Genomic DNA, 13,115 nt, shown 5'->3' with positions numbered 1-13,115 from the left:
TGTGGATTTCCTGTTGACATAATAAGGTGCTTCCTGTGCCTTTAAAGCCTGTTAAACTTATACAGCAGATCAAACCAACCACTGTTGATATCACGGATACAGAGGCAGTTAACAGATGCTCAGGATCCCAATGGTACTATGTTGTTGCAAAGATTGACCAACAGAGGGCTCTGCATCAGATGTTATCCTGAATATTCCAATTAATCTGTCTCTGCACAGTCAGCATGAGATTCATGACCCTTTGTAGGTGTTGATCAAAAAAGAAAAGTTGGAATAGAAATTTATTGCAGCACATTTACAGTGCACTGCTTACTGCTGTTCCTTACCGACAGAGGCGGCGTGCCGTCATCCTCCACGGTGACGGTTAGTCGGTACTCTTGCTGGCGCTCTCGGTCAGGAGGGGCTGGCCTCGTCACCATCTCCCCGGTCACTCGGTCCATGCGGAAGGTCAGGTCCTGGTTCCCGGCAGTGATGTAGTAAAACAGCATGGCGTTGGGGCCGATGTCTCGGTCAGTAGCCAACACACGGAGCACTGATGTACCTCCGCCAACATTCTGCAAATTACATTACAACATACATCGATGGTGTACATGTAAAAAACAACTTGTCATCAGCTTCTCTTAAAGAGGTAAAAACATACAAACTTCAATATACAAACCAAGGAGAAATAATGCATTAATAAAGTGATCATGAGTGCGAGTGCATTCCTACCTCACTTATGCTGACGTTGTAGCCCCTCTGGCTCTCAATAACAGGCGCGTTATCATTGACGTCCAGGATGTTGATGGTGAGTGAGTGGTCTGTGTGTCTGGGAGGTGAGCCATTGTCGTTGGCACGCACCTGAAACAACAGACACAAGCTGATGTGTAATAGAAGGTAAGTTTCACCAAGCATGTGGACACATGGCAGAGAGGACAAAGATAATAGTTTATGCACTTATGTGTTCTTTGATGGTTGGTTAGAAAAACAGTCCTGGCACTTAAATATAATATCTCGTGTTGGGAGGAAAGATGCCCATATACCCCTTTATGTAACAAAATATTGATATAATATTGTGATAAGATTAGTTCAACTTATGAAAAATATTCATATTTTTTTTATCATTATTATTTGTATGGTGCAGCACTAGTACTCACATGACTACAGTGTAAACCCCCTCCCCCCCAAAAAAACACTGTTTTTTTTTTAGTCATACAGCCACATAGATATGTGGTGATGAATGTCATAACTACATGTGAACAGCTGCCTGACCTTCAGTAGGTAGCGGTCTACTGACTCTCTGTCCAGAGGAGCATTGACATAAACCTCCCCATAGGTGTTGTTCACCGTCTTGATCTTGAACACATCCTCCATGTTGCCTGCCACCAGTGTGAAATTGACCTGAGAGGGAGTAATAAGTCAGAATCAGACAAAGGGAAAAGAGGGCAGACAGAGATGCACTGCATATCACATGACTGTATCATAATATAGATTCAGTCAGACAGTCTAATCACCAAGTTACCCATAATTTATGGATGGCTGAGTAGCTGTATATGAGCATTTTATGACGAGAGAAAATAAAGTAACAAGAAACTGAGAGACAAGGGAAATCTGGGTGGAGAAAAAAAAAAAGCAAACGCACATGGTAAGAAGTTAAAAAACATTTAACTTGTTTACAACCATGTATAGCAGTCTGCAGCATGCATAGTAACCAGCAGACAAATCTAGTACAGGAAGCTAAAGCTGGCCCCTATGTTAAGATACCAAATTTGAGTCAGCAGATGTGAAACTGCAATTTGCTGAAGTGACTACTTATCATTCTCAGGTTGTTTTAAAAGGCAAACGTGAAGCACAACTTGTAAATATCATTCTCTGCTGAGATGCCTGGAAACATACACAGGAACTGATTCACCATATGTTAATCAAAAACTGTGAAATGGGGCACCACTTTCAGGAAGGAACATCACTGATGGTGTCTAGATGTAAAGCGGTATAAAAGCTTTCTTGTCAAACTAGCGCAAGGTGAAATATATTATTGAAGCCGGTCTTTTTGATGATGTTATTAGTTATTGCTTTTGAAGTGAAGATTATGGTAGAAATCATGTTTAAGTGCCACACATTAGATCTGTCATGGGTATCCTCACCAGTCCGTTTAATCCAACATCTCTGTCCCTTCCCAGCACTACCGCCACTTTCTTCCCCATGGGTGTGTTTTCTGGGATGTCCACTGACGCATCAGATGTGATGTCGAACTGCGGACTGTTGTCGTTCTCATCCAGGATGGTGATGGACACCTGTGAGGAGATATGAGCAAATATAGGCTCCAACACAGATGACCTAAGTGATACTTACCTTTAAGATGAATAATAAAAACATATAAACAAACCTAAAAACACATAATAATTACTTTGCATACCACAGATGAATACATTATTTTCTGAACAGTACAAACAGAACATAAAGTCTTACCTTCTACAGTTCCAATAAGAAATGCAATGAATAAAAGAGGAATGCCATTAAGTTTCTAAAACAGAATAGACACATATATATAATGATAAATTCACAAATGCACATTCATTTCAAGGTCAGGGCTAAAACAACAAAATTCATAATGAGGTGACATACCACAGTGGAGTCCTTTTTAGGTCCTCCATCATCAGCTACAACAGTCAGGGTGTACATATCTCCCTTTTCTCTGTCTAGCAGGCCAGTCACTGTGATACGGCCCTAAATAAAATTAAAAAAAAAATCACACCTCCATAAAAATTCCATACAAGACGGAAACAGACAGGGAGCAGGGACAGACATACAGAAAAGTAACAACTATCACAGTTTTATCAAAGACGTCCCCATTTCTCATTTATCAAAGAAATCCAATGACTTCAAAGCACATAAGCTCTTTGATCAGCTACCAGTCGTGCAGCAACGAGTTCCAGCCTAAATCACAGAGGAAGATATGTTTTTGAATCACACTGCAGTTAATGGATGAAACATAAGTTTCAATGTGGGTGCAGTCTTTGAAGTGTACAAAAAAAAGAGCCGTGCACATTGTGCTCATATGATAGGTGACCTTTCCTCCACTGCCTCCCCACTCACCGTGACACTGTCGATCTTGAAGAGGGCCAGAGCTGCAGGCGACGTGTCAGGGTCAAAGCGGTAAGTCAGCTGGTTCAAGTTGTCGGCAGACTGAGCCTGCACCTGAACCACCTCTGTCCCCGTGGCGATGTTTTCACGGAGCGAAGCCTCGTAACCGGCGGAGAAGAAGGCCACGGCCTCGTCCAGCTCATTCAGTAATGTGACGTAGACGGTGCAGAAGTCTTGGTGGAACGGCGGAGCCTGGTCCGTGGCCGAGACGTTCATGAGATAGGTGGTCTTGGTCTCGTAGTCCAGGTAGTCCACAGTGGTGACAAGACCGGTGCTCACATCCACCTCAAACTTGCGGTCGGAGCCGGATACAAGGGCGTAGGCAACGGCTCCACCATCACCTGAACAGTAAGACAGGGTGGTCAGAAGGGAAATGCTTACAGTGACACCTTAACATAAAAATGTGTCTTTTTCAACAACTGTAAGAATGTGGAATAAATATTTGGATCATTAAGTTTGTTACAGCGAATCTGTAGTTACAACATTCATCTAGCTTCCTCAATTTTGTTTTTATTAACCTTTTAAAAACACACCTATTTTTTAGGCCTCTGCTCCAAAATTGCATACCCATAATAAAAAGAGTATATCTCTGCAACCACAATAAACAAATTATAAAAAATATATATTTTTAATAATAAAGGGAACACTTGTGAGATTTGTTCAGGTGTGTAAATATCAGTATATATGTCCATATTTTAATAATAGTTTTACTGGTTACTGGTTTAATGGTTTACCCTGGCCCCCAATTAGGGGCCTCTTGGGCTTAAAGGGTTAAAGACAGTTGCCAACACTGTTCTATTACAGTAGCTGTGTTGTGTTTATTTCAGTTTCAGGCCTGCTGTAATGTTTTGGAAAATGTATGCCACGGCACCAGATGCTTCATAAAGTGTCTAAGCAACACTTTAAAGAACAGGAAGTGGATAGAGGAAGTTTGTGCTAAGCAGAAGTAAACTTTTAAATGGCAACTGCACTGAATGTTTTGTGCATGGCAGAGGGACATAACAAGGTAAAAAAAATTGTTGTGTGCAGAGATTTGATATTACCCTCTGGAGAGTCCTGCCTAGTGTTAGGGTTGATGACCATGTTTAAAGCCACAGTCTAAATGTGCAGCTATATGAATTCAGATGTGTCTTGAAATCAAACTTCAGTTCCTCTCCTACCTCCTTTTGGCTCATAAGAGACCAGACTCACCAGTGTCAGGGTCTGTGGCTCGCACCACAATCACAGAGGTACCAATGCCAGCGGTCTCCCTCAGGCCCAGACGGTTGTACTGTTGCTGGGTAAAAACGGGCACCTCATCATTGGCATCGTCAACGTATATGATCACCTGCGGGAGAAGATATTTATAGTTTTACATATTATCTATGAGGAATGTTCTATTTTTAAAAAGATTAAATCTTCTACATAAAGTATGCAACACGTTTAACATAAAATGATGGAATGAAAGTTGCACGTGGTATAATATCATCACTAGTTGTTTTCATCCCCCTCCAGCTACCCTCCTCTTTCTTACCCTCACGGAGCTCCTCATGCTGCCCTGGTCACTGTTGTAGGCCTCCACTTCCAACATATGGGAGCTGCTGGTTTCTCTGTCCAGTGCCCTGAGGCCTCTTGTCAGCAGCCCGCTCTGTCTGTCTATGCTGAACAGTTTGTTGCTGTTCCCTGCATTCACAAACAAGAGCACACACACAGACACACACAGAGGTGAGAATAAGGGAAAGAGAGAAAACATTGAATCTAATGGAATGGAAATTAACTTGTTAAAAGCACCTGCCATTACTACCTCATACACACCGAGTGCTATTAGACAAGAGCCATTATAAAAACCTGTGCATCCTGAGGAATTAAAATGATGTCCTTATCTTATTTGCAGTTGTTGTATACAAATGGATTACAAAGCTACCATCAGATATTTACAGATGCAAGTTAGTCCATATTCAGTACATGAGTTGGTGAGCAAGGAGGGCACATTAGAAGTCTTACCTGTGAGGATCCTGTACAGAACGCGTCCATTCTCTCCCTGGTCCGCATCTGTAGCTTGAACCTGGACAGATAAACACAAGCAGCAAGTTTTTTAAAAGTACCTGCACAGGGATACAACTAAATGCACAATAATAATGTCTTGCATGTATTGGTCTCAATGTGTTTTTTATTTTTTTATTATTGTCTTTTTTTCCTTTTCCTTTTGAAAAAATATTGTCTTTAAATTGTTTTAGAAAGTATTTTATTTTTCGAGTCTTATTATTGACCTGTCAATCATCTGTTAGACACTTTGAACTGCATCCAAATGTATGAAAAGTACTATTTAATAAAGTTAGATTGTTTGATTAATAATATGTAAATCAAAAACCAGCCAGCTATATACAGGGAAAAAGCAATGCCAACGGTTTCTCTTTACAACTGGTACTGTCAAGATGTTATTACTTTCTGCAGTTTAATGACATTGATGGTAATTACATCAAGAGCCAATTCAACTATTATTGCAAGAAACTTGAAGAGTTGGATTTGGTTCCCCAGTAAATTTAATGTTCAGTGTCGTTCTAGAGACTTTATCCTATGTGATAGACGGAACATTTAATATGCATTTTTATTGATTCTATGGTTCATACAAAGACAACTCAGCATACTTTCTCATTCACAACACATCCATTGGAGCCTTGTTTCTTGTTGCCACAACAACCCCATCGTATCTTGGCAGTGAGAAACTCTCTGACTCTCTGTTACAGGCAGATAGCCAGAAGCACCCAAAAACCCAAACCCGGCTCAGACAGCACGGCTCCACGGCGTACACAGAGAAATAGTGGAGCATGCTGGGCTGCTGTTGAATGGGCCATGTCATAAGACTGACTTGTGAATCCGGAGAGGCTCACTGCTGCTGGCACTGGATGAGGCTGACTTCATGTCAGACCCTGCTCCTCCGTGAAGCTGTCTACAAAGTGCATATTCACACACACACACACACACACACACACACACACACACACACACACACACACACACACACACACACACACACACACACACACACACACACACACACACACACACACACCAAGTCCTCAGGTACGTGCAAATACCAGACCCACACACTCTCGCAGCCTCTGTCTTGCCCTGTGTCCTCCTTTGCTCTCTCTCACTCCCTCTGTGAAGAGGGGCCCAACTTCAGTCTCATTAGCTTTATAAAGAGATGTGGAGAGGAGAGGAGAAAGAGGAGGAGAGGGGAGGGGGCGACGGGAGGAAAAAGAGGCTGGGGGGTCAGATTTGGGAGTGATGAATAGGGTATTACACAGTGGAATGCACCACTTAGGCCATAAAAGGGGGAGTATAAAGTGCATGACGACATTGCAGAGCCAGATGTTGTAAGTGTAATCATGTGGAGCGTAAACACTGACAGATTTTTCACTCAGCCTCTGTGTCTGAGAAAACATGCCATTGTCTTTTGGCTCCCTGGCTTTAAAACAGTAGTGAGATATTACTGCTGCGATGCTGTTACCCACATTTTACCCCCTTTTCCCTCTTGTTCCCCTCTTCCTCTCCAGTGTTTCCCCCTTCTGTTTCTGGAAAAGCAGCAGTTTAAGGGGGGAAAAACAAGCGTGTAGAGCCACGAAACAGCTCTGACCTCAGTTACTGGAACTAAGCAAGGTGCTGTTTTAAAGAGTCTCCAAAGTGAGTGTGAGTATGTATTTTTGAGTTTACTGCAAATTAACATGAAGCAAACATGTCAGTTTCTTAGGATTTTGGATGGAAATTCTTTCAAATACTAAGGTTGTAAGTTTTCAAAAAATCTTTTCATGTTACTTGCAATAATTATTTTAGGTCTCCTGAGGAGTCTCATTTAGAAATTAAACTCCGAGGATGTACATTTGACATGTGATTTTCTCGACATGTGCTTGAGCAACTCAACATTGTCCAAGGGAGTATATAGACACCGCTGTATGCATGTGGTTTAGTATGACTTTAACTTACCTGGACTGTGAATATTAGTAAAAAAAAAGGGCTAAAGATTAGTCACATCTAACTGTGACTGTACTCCCTATTAATGTTTTCTACAATGTACAGTAGCCAATACAGAGATGGAACGGTAAACACAATAAATCAGAGAACAATCAAGAGGAAAAGAAATGTAAACTTTGTAAAACGTGTGAGTGCACAACTTTACAAATGTGAGTAGGTTAGACAAAGTCTGCTTGAAAAGGAGTTTTACAGATTTAAAACTAGCTGAGCAGTCAGATCTGGAGGAGCAACAATGTGGTGGGAAAGAGAGGGAGAGTACCTTACAGCTAAGCTGCCAAGCTTAAGAACAGCGTGCCTAATCACGAATATGTGCAGGCTACAGTATGTGTGGCTGGGAAAGAAAGTTTGTGTTTGAATAGCTGTGTGTGTGTGTGTGTGTGTGTGTGTGTGTGTGTGTGTGTGTGTGTGTGTGTGTGTGTGTGTGTGTGTGTGTGTGTGTGTGCGTGCGTGTGTGTGTGTGTGTCCGTGTGTGGGGGGGGGCAGGGGGGGTTGTGTGCTTGGAGGCGCTGACTAATGAACTGACTCTCTAACGAGCCATCCTGCTCCACTGGCCTTTTCACAGCTTTCCTGGCATTTGGTCTTAAAAATAATTTCACGTCCCAATGTGTTCCCCTTAAACCGATAAGCCATGCTTTGTCTCCGCTGAATTAAGGATGATGACATTTACAAATGTTACTATGCTGAAGATGGGGGCGTGCAGAGTGAGAGGGGGGGATAATTGGAGACCGGGGTAGAAGAGGTGGGCGCCTTGCATTTTACATGGGGCATTTTAATAAACCCAATTTGTTTTACATTGAAGAAAACCTGTCAAGCATTGACTGTTTTGTAGTCCTTGATTTAATAGCTACATAATTGTCGCAAATGCCAAACACTCACCGCATCTGCGTGTGCTTGCAGGCGTTTCTATGCGTATCTGTGCATGTACTGTGAGTTTTTGAGTGTATGATCCTAATAAAGTGACCATTTGAAAATAAGCCTCTAAATAACCCTACTCAGCTTGGTAAGGCTTGGCTAGTGAGGCAAAACACACTGTATCAAGAGAGCTGTGGAGACACTTTTATAAAGGGCTGACAACACACACTCACTCACACTTTCACTTTTACACTCACACTTTCACACTCACACTCACACTCACTTTCACTTTCACTCTCTCTCTCTCTCTCTCTCTCACACACACACACACACACACACACACACACACACACACACACACACACACACACACACACACACACACACACACAGACAGAGACAGAGAAACATAAACCTCCAGCCTGATCTTGCTTTTTCCGTCCAGGGCCAAGACAACATGAACACCACCGACCCAGGCTCCAAATTCACCTCCACCTCTAACACAGAAAACGTCAGTCTGTCCAGCCTGACAACCACCACCATCTCTCCCACCATCCCACAGCTTCCATCTCATTCCTCAGACATCTATGACCCAGAGTTCACAATCATGGTGGTGCTGGGTTTGTCGTTGCTGCTAGCCGGGGTGGCAGCCTTCCTGGCAGTGTGCCGGCCCTCTGAACAGGACGGGGACTCTGAGGCGAGCTGTGGTGGCCCGGGGGAGAGCTTCACTCGTGGCGGAAGCTTGTCCAGTGAGCCACAGCTGAAGGTGTGGAAGAGGCTGGGCTCATACCGGCGTTCATACAACCTCTCCTTCAGACGACCACCTCCGCGCAGGCCGCATGAGCGCGGGAGCTCACATGCATCCCAGTCTCCAACCCGACAGACACCTCAGCCAGAGACCAGCGTGGAGCCCAACCTCACTATTCCTTGTCTCTTTGACTATGTGACTGAAATCTGACTCGAGGACAGGCTAAAGGGTGACTGACTGTTCCCCTGACATGATACACTGTATATTTCATGGTTGGTGCTGTGAACATTATTAATACCAGGAGTGGGTGTAGAGTGCATTTTTAGTATTTGTTTTAACATTTTTTGAACACTAGGTGGATGAGGTTTATTATAAAGGGCTTTAAAGTACTTAAAGGGGATATATTGTGCTAATTTTTAGGTTTGTATATATTCATGTGATTCTACTATAGTAGCTTTTTATGATTAACAGTTAAAAAAAAAAAAATCTTCATCACATGCTGGCCCTTTATTCAGCCCCTCAGTTCATCCTTTGTCTGAAACAAACCGTTTTATATCCTTTCTGTCCCTGAGAGCTCACTTTCATCTGATTAGATAACTTCTAGGAAGCCTGCCGAGCAGCAGCGCCCAGTGCCTCATATCCCTCGCATCATCCTCTTGAAGGTATGGAGGTATCGAAAGCACACTGTAAACCTTGATTGGAAATGGTTACTTTTCAAGACCATCCGTACATGTTCAGGTCTGAATCTGATCTGGAATATGAGAGTGGACACCAAGAACATGGGCAGCTTCAAAGATTACAGCGGGATGTCTTTATTTGGTAAATATAATGCTCATTACCTGTTTAGCATGTGACAGAAGGGTGAATTTAGTCTATCAATCACAAGCCGTATATATACACAAATAATTATACATATACCTTTATTAATAGGTGGAGATGTGGGAATCGAGCTGACTTTGCCATTAAAACATTATTCTGCTGTCATGAAAAGACTAAGTTATAGTATGTATAGTATCTCCCTGCGCCGTCGGTCTTTACTTTGTGGCATATCAATAAATTGGTAACATGCTGATGTAAACTGTCGCAAACTGTTAGAGCAGTTTGAGATCTCAATTTTTTCCCCGAAGAATTGCTTTTAAGTTTATGTCATTATTTGATCATTTGAACAACGGACATTGTCATTTTACAAATATGACAAAACATAAGGAAAAGCCTAATAGGTAAGCCATTGCAAAAAGGCAACACATTTTTGTGACTGGTCATTTCATCTTTTATAGCAAGTGGAAATTAAAACTAGGACTCAATTCAATGGCAGTGAACAATAATTAAATACAGAACAAATCTTAAAGCAAGGCACTAGTACAGTTATGATTTATTTTTAAGGCCAGACTTGACCTTTAAAGAGCAGCTTCTTATTTCGTCTATTTTATGGCTTCAGACATTTTTTTAAATTTTCACATTCAAAATTTTCACATCAGTTCTCTGCATCACACAGTTAATTGCTCTGATGCAGTAAACCACATCTGTCTCGTGATTCATGAGAATTAAGACAAACATTAGACATATTTTTTTAGTCTGATGTTGTACAGGTCTCAAAACATTAAGGGTCCCCAATACTGACAAGACAAATGCAATCTGAGCCAAAAAGAGACCGCTTTGTAACTTTGTAATTGTAAGTGTGTTTTTAAGAAATAAAATGGGTTTTAAATGTTTTTCTCGATGTGTGTCGCAGTGTGTTTGTTTTCTACCTGAAGGATGCTCATTCCTTGAGTCACGCTTTCCAGTACGCTGGTCTCATAGCTGTTTTGGAGGAAGATGGGTCTGTTGTCATTGACATCCTGCACCTCAACAAATACAGTAGCTGTGCCTGTCCTTCGGCTGCCCGCTGGACCGTTGTCTATGTGCAGAAACACACACATTGACACCCACATCAGTTACAATGGCTCAGATTAATGTTAATTTAAGGGCTTGCATTGGGGCATCAGAAAAAGCATTTATTTGATGGCTATTCCACAGCAGGAGGTCATACAAGATCAGTATATAGAGCATATTCTTACTATAAACTGTATTTCAAAAATTGAATTGGTTCTTTACTAATATTTTACACTAAAAAAAAAATCTTTTAATCTTCAGAAAATAAGGCAGAATCCCAAAATAGCTTTTTACAAAGAAGTAAGACTGGTACATTGTTGGCTCGTCAAAACTTGGGTCATTTTCAGCTGCTTGTGAATCAGGACAATGTGTGTAATTCTGTTCTCCTGCACAGTTTTACATTATCTCTGCCTCTTCTCCCTTCGCTTGTGTTTCTGGCCCCCTCAGCAGATAAGCTACCCAGACTCAATGGTTTCCAAAACAGGAAAACCTCACAGTTTTTGTTCTTTTTTTTCAAACAGGAACAAAGGTAGTTGAGCAATAGTCTGAAATCACTGCAGATGTGCATGCATCAGTTCCTCCCCCCCCATCATTTTCATACATAGTAGAAGAGGAGCAGCTTTGAAGATAAACAAAACAAGTAAATACAATACTATTAGAGCACATTCAATTTTAGTTACAAATTAATTTTTTTTAAAAATTCATATTATGCCTTTAATATAGTATAAGTGTAAATGTGGTTTAAGTACACACACACCTTATGGCATTTAACGTTGGAACTTTATAAAAAAAACAAAACACATTTGACATCAAACCTTTTATGTTTTGGAAAATTGCATAGATTCAGATGTAAATAACCAATTAAATATACAAAGCCTATTATTTAAATATGTACAAAGATATTAATGACAATGGCAGGTACCAAAAATAAAAACAAACAATGCACTACGGTGGCGCTAATTCTCCACTCATGTTCCATTTAACCATAGACGAAGGCAAAATAAGTCAAACCTCAAACAGTGTAAAGCAAGGGGGAAATGGTGGCAGAAATATGATATTTCTGTTAGTTTCATCCAACTATTTTCATACAGATGAATAGAAACAATTGTAGATTATGCCAAATAATTATGGTCAGCTTAAATAATCGCGATAATTGTGGTATTTGTGACGGGCCAACACACGATGATAACAAAAATACAATTTATGCAGATAAAAAAAAAAAAATGTAGTTTTGGAATTATTAGAAAAACATATGAATTCATCACACACCTATAGCTTCTACTACCAGCGTGAACGCCGCCTGGGTCTCTCTGTCGAGGCCAACCACTGTCCGAACAACTCCGTCTCTGAAGCCCACGCTGAATTTACCATCTTGATTACCACCTAAAAATATAAAACACGGAACACGTTTATAAATTAACATACAGTGTATAAGTAATACAAACCACACACTTAAATACAGTCAGCTATATACTAAAAGAAGCATGCAAGAGGAGCTCACCTCACACACAGACTCACACACAGATGGATGGATGGAAGGTACTGAAGGTGCACATCGTCCCCATAACTGTACAACACTGTAACCCACAAACACACAAGAACACCTCCCACTGTGACTTCTGACCTGTGATGAAGTAGCTAAGCTCGGCGTTGAGGCCAGCGTCGTTGTCAGAGCAGCTGAGGCGCGCTACAATGTGGTCTCTAGGGACACTCTCCTTCAGCGAAACATTGTAATCGCGAGGGTTGAAGGTGGGCGTCTCATCATTTACATCCAGAACTGACGCACGCACACCGAGACACAGACAGAGAGACATGAGGACACACAGATAGATGTACATGAGGACAAGTAAAGCAGCAGGGTGATACAGTGGCTTGAATAACTTCTGGAGTTCTTTCTTGCTCTGCTGTTCTGTTCTATTACTATTTCCTGAGACTTATGACTTATGTGATCGATTCTGGAGAAGCCAGAAACATTTATTGAGTTTTACAAATCCTCCTTTATCATGTCCACAGCCAACAGACCGTTTGTCCACTTTAAGGGTTTTTCAAATCCGGCCGGCAGGTGGCAGCGTTTTGCTCACCAGATTCCTGAGAAGTCAGTGACTGACTATCTGTCACAATGAAGTAACTCTCAATTAAACTTCACATGTAGTGTAATTTCAGAAGAGAGACAAAAGGGAAACCAAACCTAAACCTCTCACCTGTGACAGTGAGGGTGGAAGTCGAGGTCCGAGGGAACTTCCCTGCATCGTATGCAATGATCCTCAAATGGTACTGTCCTATCTGCTCACGATCCAAGAGCGCCGTGGATGTGAGAACGCCAGTGGACGTGTTCAGGTGGAAGTCGAGGCGAGGCATACCCATCTGTAAAGCCATCGTAATCAAGCCATTCTTATCCTCGTCTGGGTCCTCCACCTGGACCTAAAGAAGAAAGAGAGAGGGGGGAAGGTCAGGTGATGCAGAGGAAGGGAAAGAAGGAGAAAATAACATAATGTAAACCTAAATA

The 13,115-nt window shown here is 41.6% G+C and overlaps 2 protein-coding genes across 4 annotated transcripts in view; one reads left to right on the top strand and one right to left on the bottom strand.

Annotated features, from left to right (window-relative positions):
• The window catches only part of cdh23 (cadherin-related 23), a 174,569-nt gene that overhangs the window by 34,894 nt on the left and 126,560 nt on the right, over window positions 1–13,115 (bottom strand). Inside the window, exons 24-37 of the mRNA XM_069145115.1 lie at window positions 12,811–13,030; window positions 12,234–12,386; window positions 11,879–11,992; window positions 10,486–10,634; window positions 5,107–5,167; window positions 4,637–4,785; window positions 4,315–4,450; window positions 3,076–3,464; window positions 2,605–2,706; window positions 2,449–2,451; window positions 2,124–2,273; window positions 1,252–1,380; window positions 712–840; window positions 327–554 (exon numbers count right to left, since the gene is read on the bottom strand). Of these exons, the coding sequence (XP_069001216.1) occupies window positions 327–554; window positions 712–840; window positions 1,252–1,380; window positions 2,124–2,273; window positions 2,449–2,451; window positions 2,605–2,706; window positions 3,076–3,464; window positions 4,315–4,450; window positions 4,637–4,785; window positions 5,107–5,167; window positions 10,486–10,634; window positions 11,879–11,992; window positions 12,234–12,386; window positions 12,811–13,030 (2,112 nt within the window). The remainder of the gene's footprint in view (window positions 1–326; window positions 555–711; window positions 841–1,251; window positions 1,381–2,123; window positions 2,274–2,448; window positions 2,452–2,604; window positions 2,707–3,075; window positions 3,465–4,314; window positions 4,451–4,636; window positions 4,786–5,106; window positions 5,168–10,485; window positions 10,635–11,878; window positions 11,993–12,233; window positions 12,387–12,810; window positions 13,031–13,115) is intronic.
• On the top strand, window positions 6,596–10,449 carry LOC138195571 (uncharacterized protein C10orf105-like). Of its 3 annotated transcripts, none has more exons than XM_069145113.1 (2): window positions 6,596–6,789; window positions 8,435–10,449. In XM_069145113.1, the coding sequence occupies exon 2, from the start codon at window positions 8,447–8,449 to the stop codon at window positions 8,945–8,947; it is 501 nt and encodes a 166-aa protein (XP_069001214.1). In that variant the 5' UTR covers window positions 6,596–6,789; window positions 8,435–8,446; the 3' UTR covers window positions 8,948–10,449. The 3 variants fall into 3 exon arrangements, with proteins under 3 accessions (XP_069001214.1, XP_069001215.1, XP_069001212.1); XM_069145114.1 differs by having other exon boundaries at window positions 6,596–6,799; XM_069145111.1 differs by having other exon boundaries at window positions 6,597–6,795.

This window comes from Embiotoca jacksoni, unplaced genomic scaffold (assembly GCF_022577435.1).
Source record: "Embiotoca jacksoni isolate LCO1_2020_lvr unplaced genomic scaffold, fEmbJac1.0.p SCAF_12, whole genome shotgun sequence".
NCBI lineage: Eukaryota > Metazoa > Chordata > Actinopteri > Embiotocidae > Embiotoca > Embiotoca jacksoni.
This window is presented reverse-complemented; position numbering and strand designations above follow the sequence as displayed.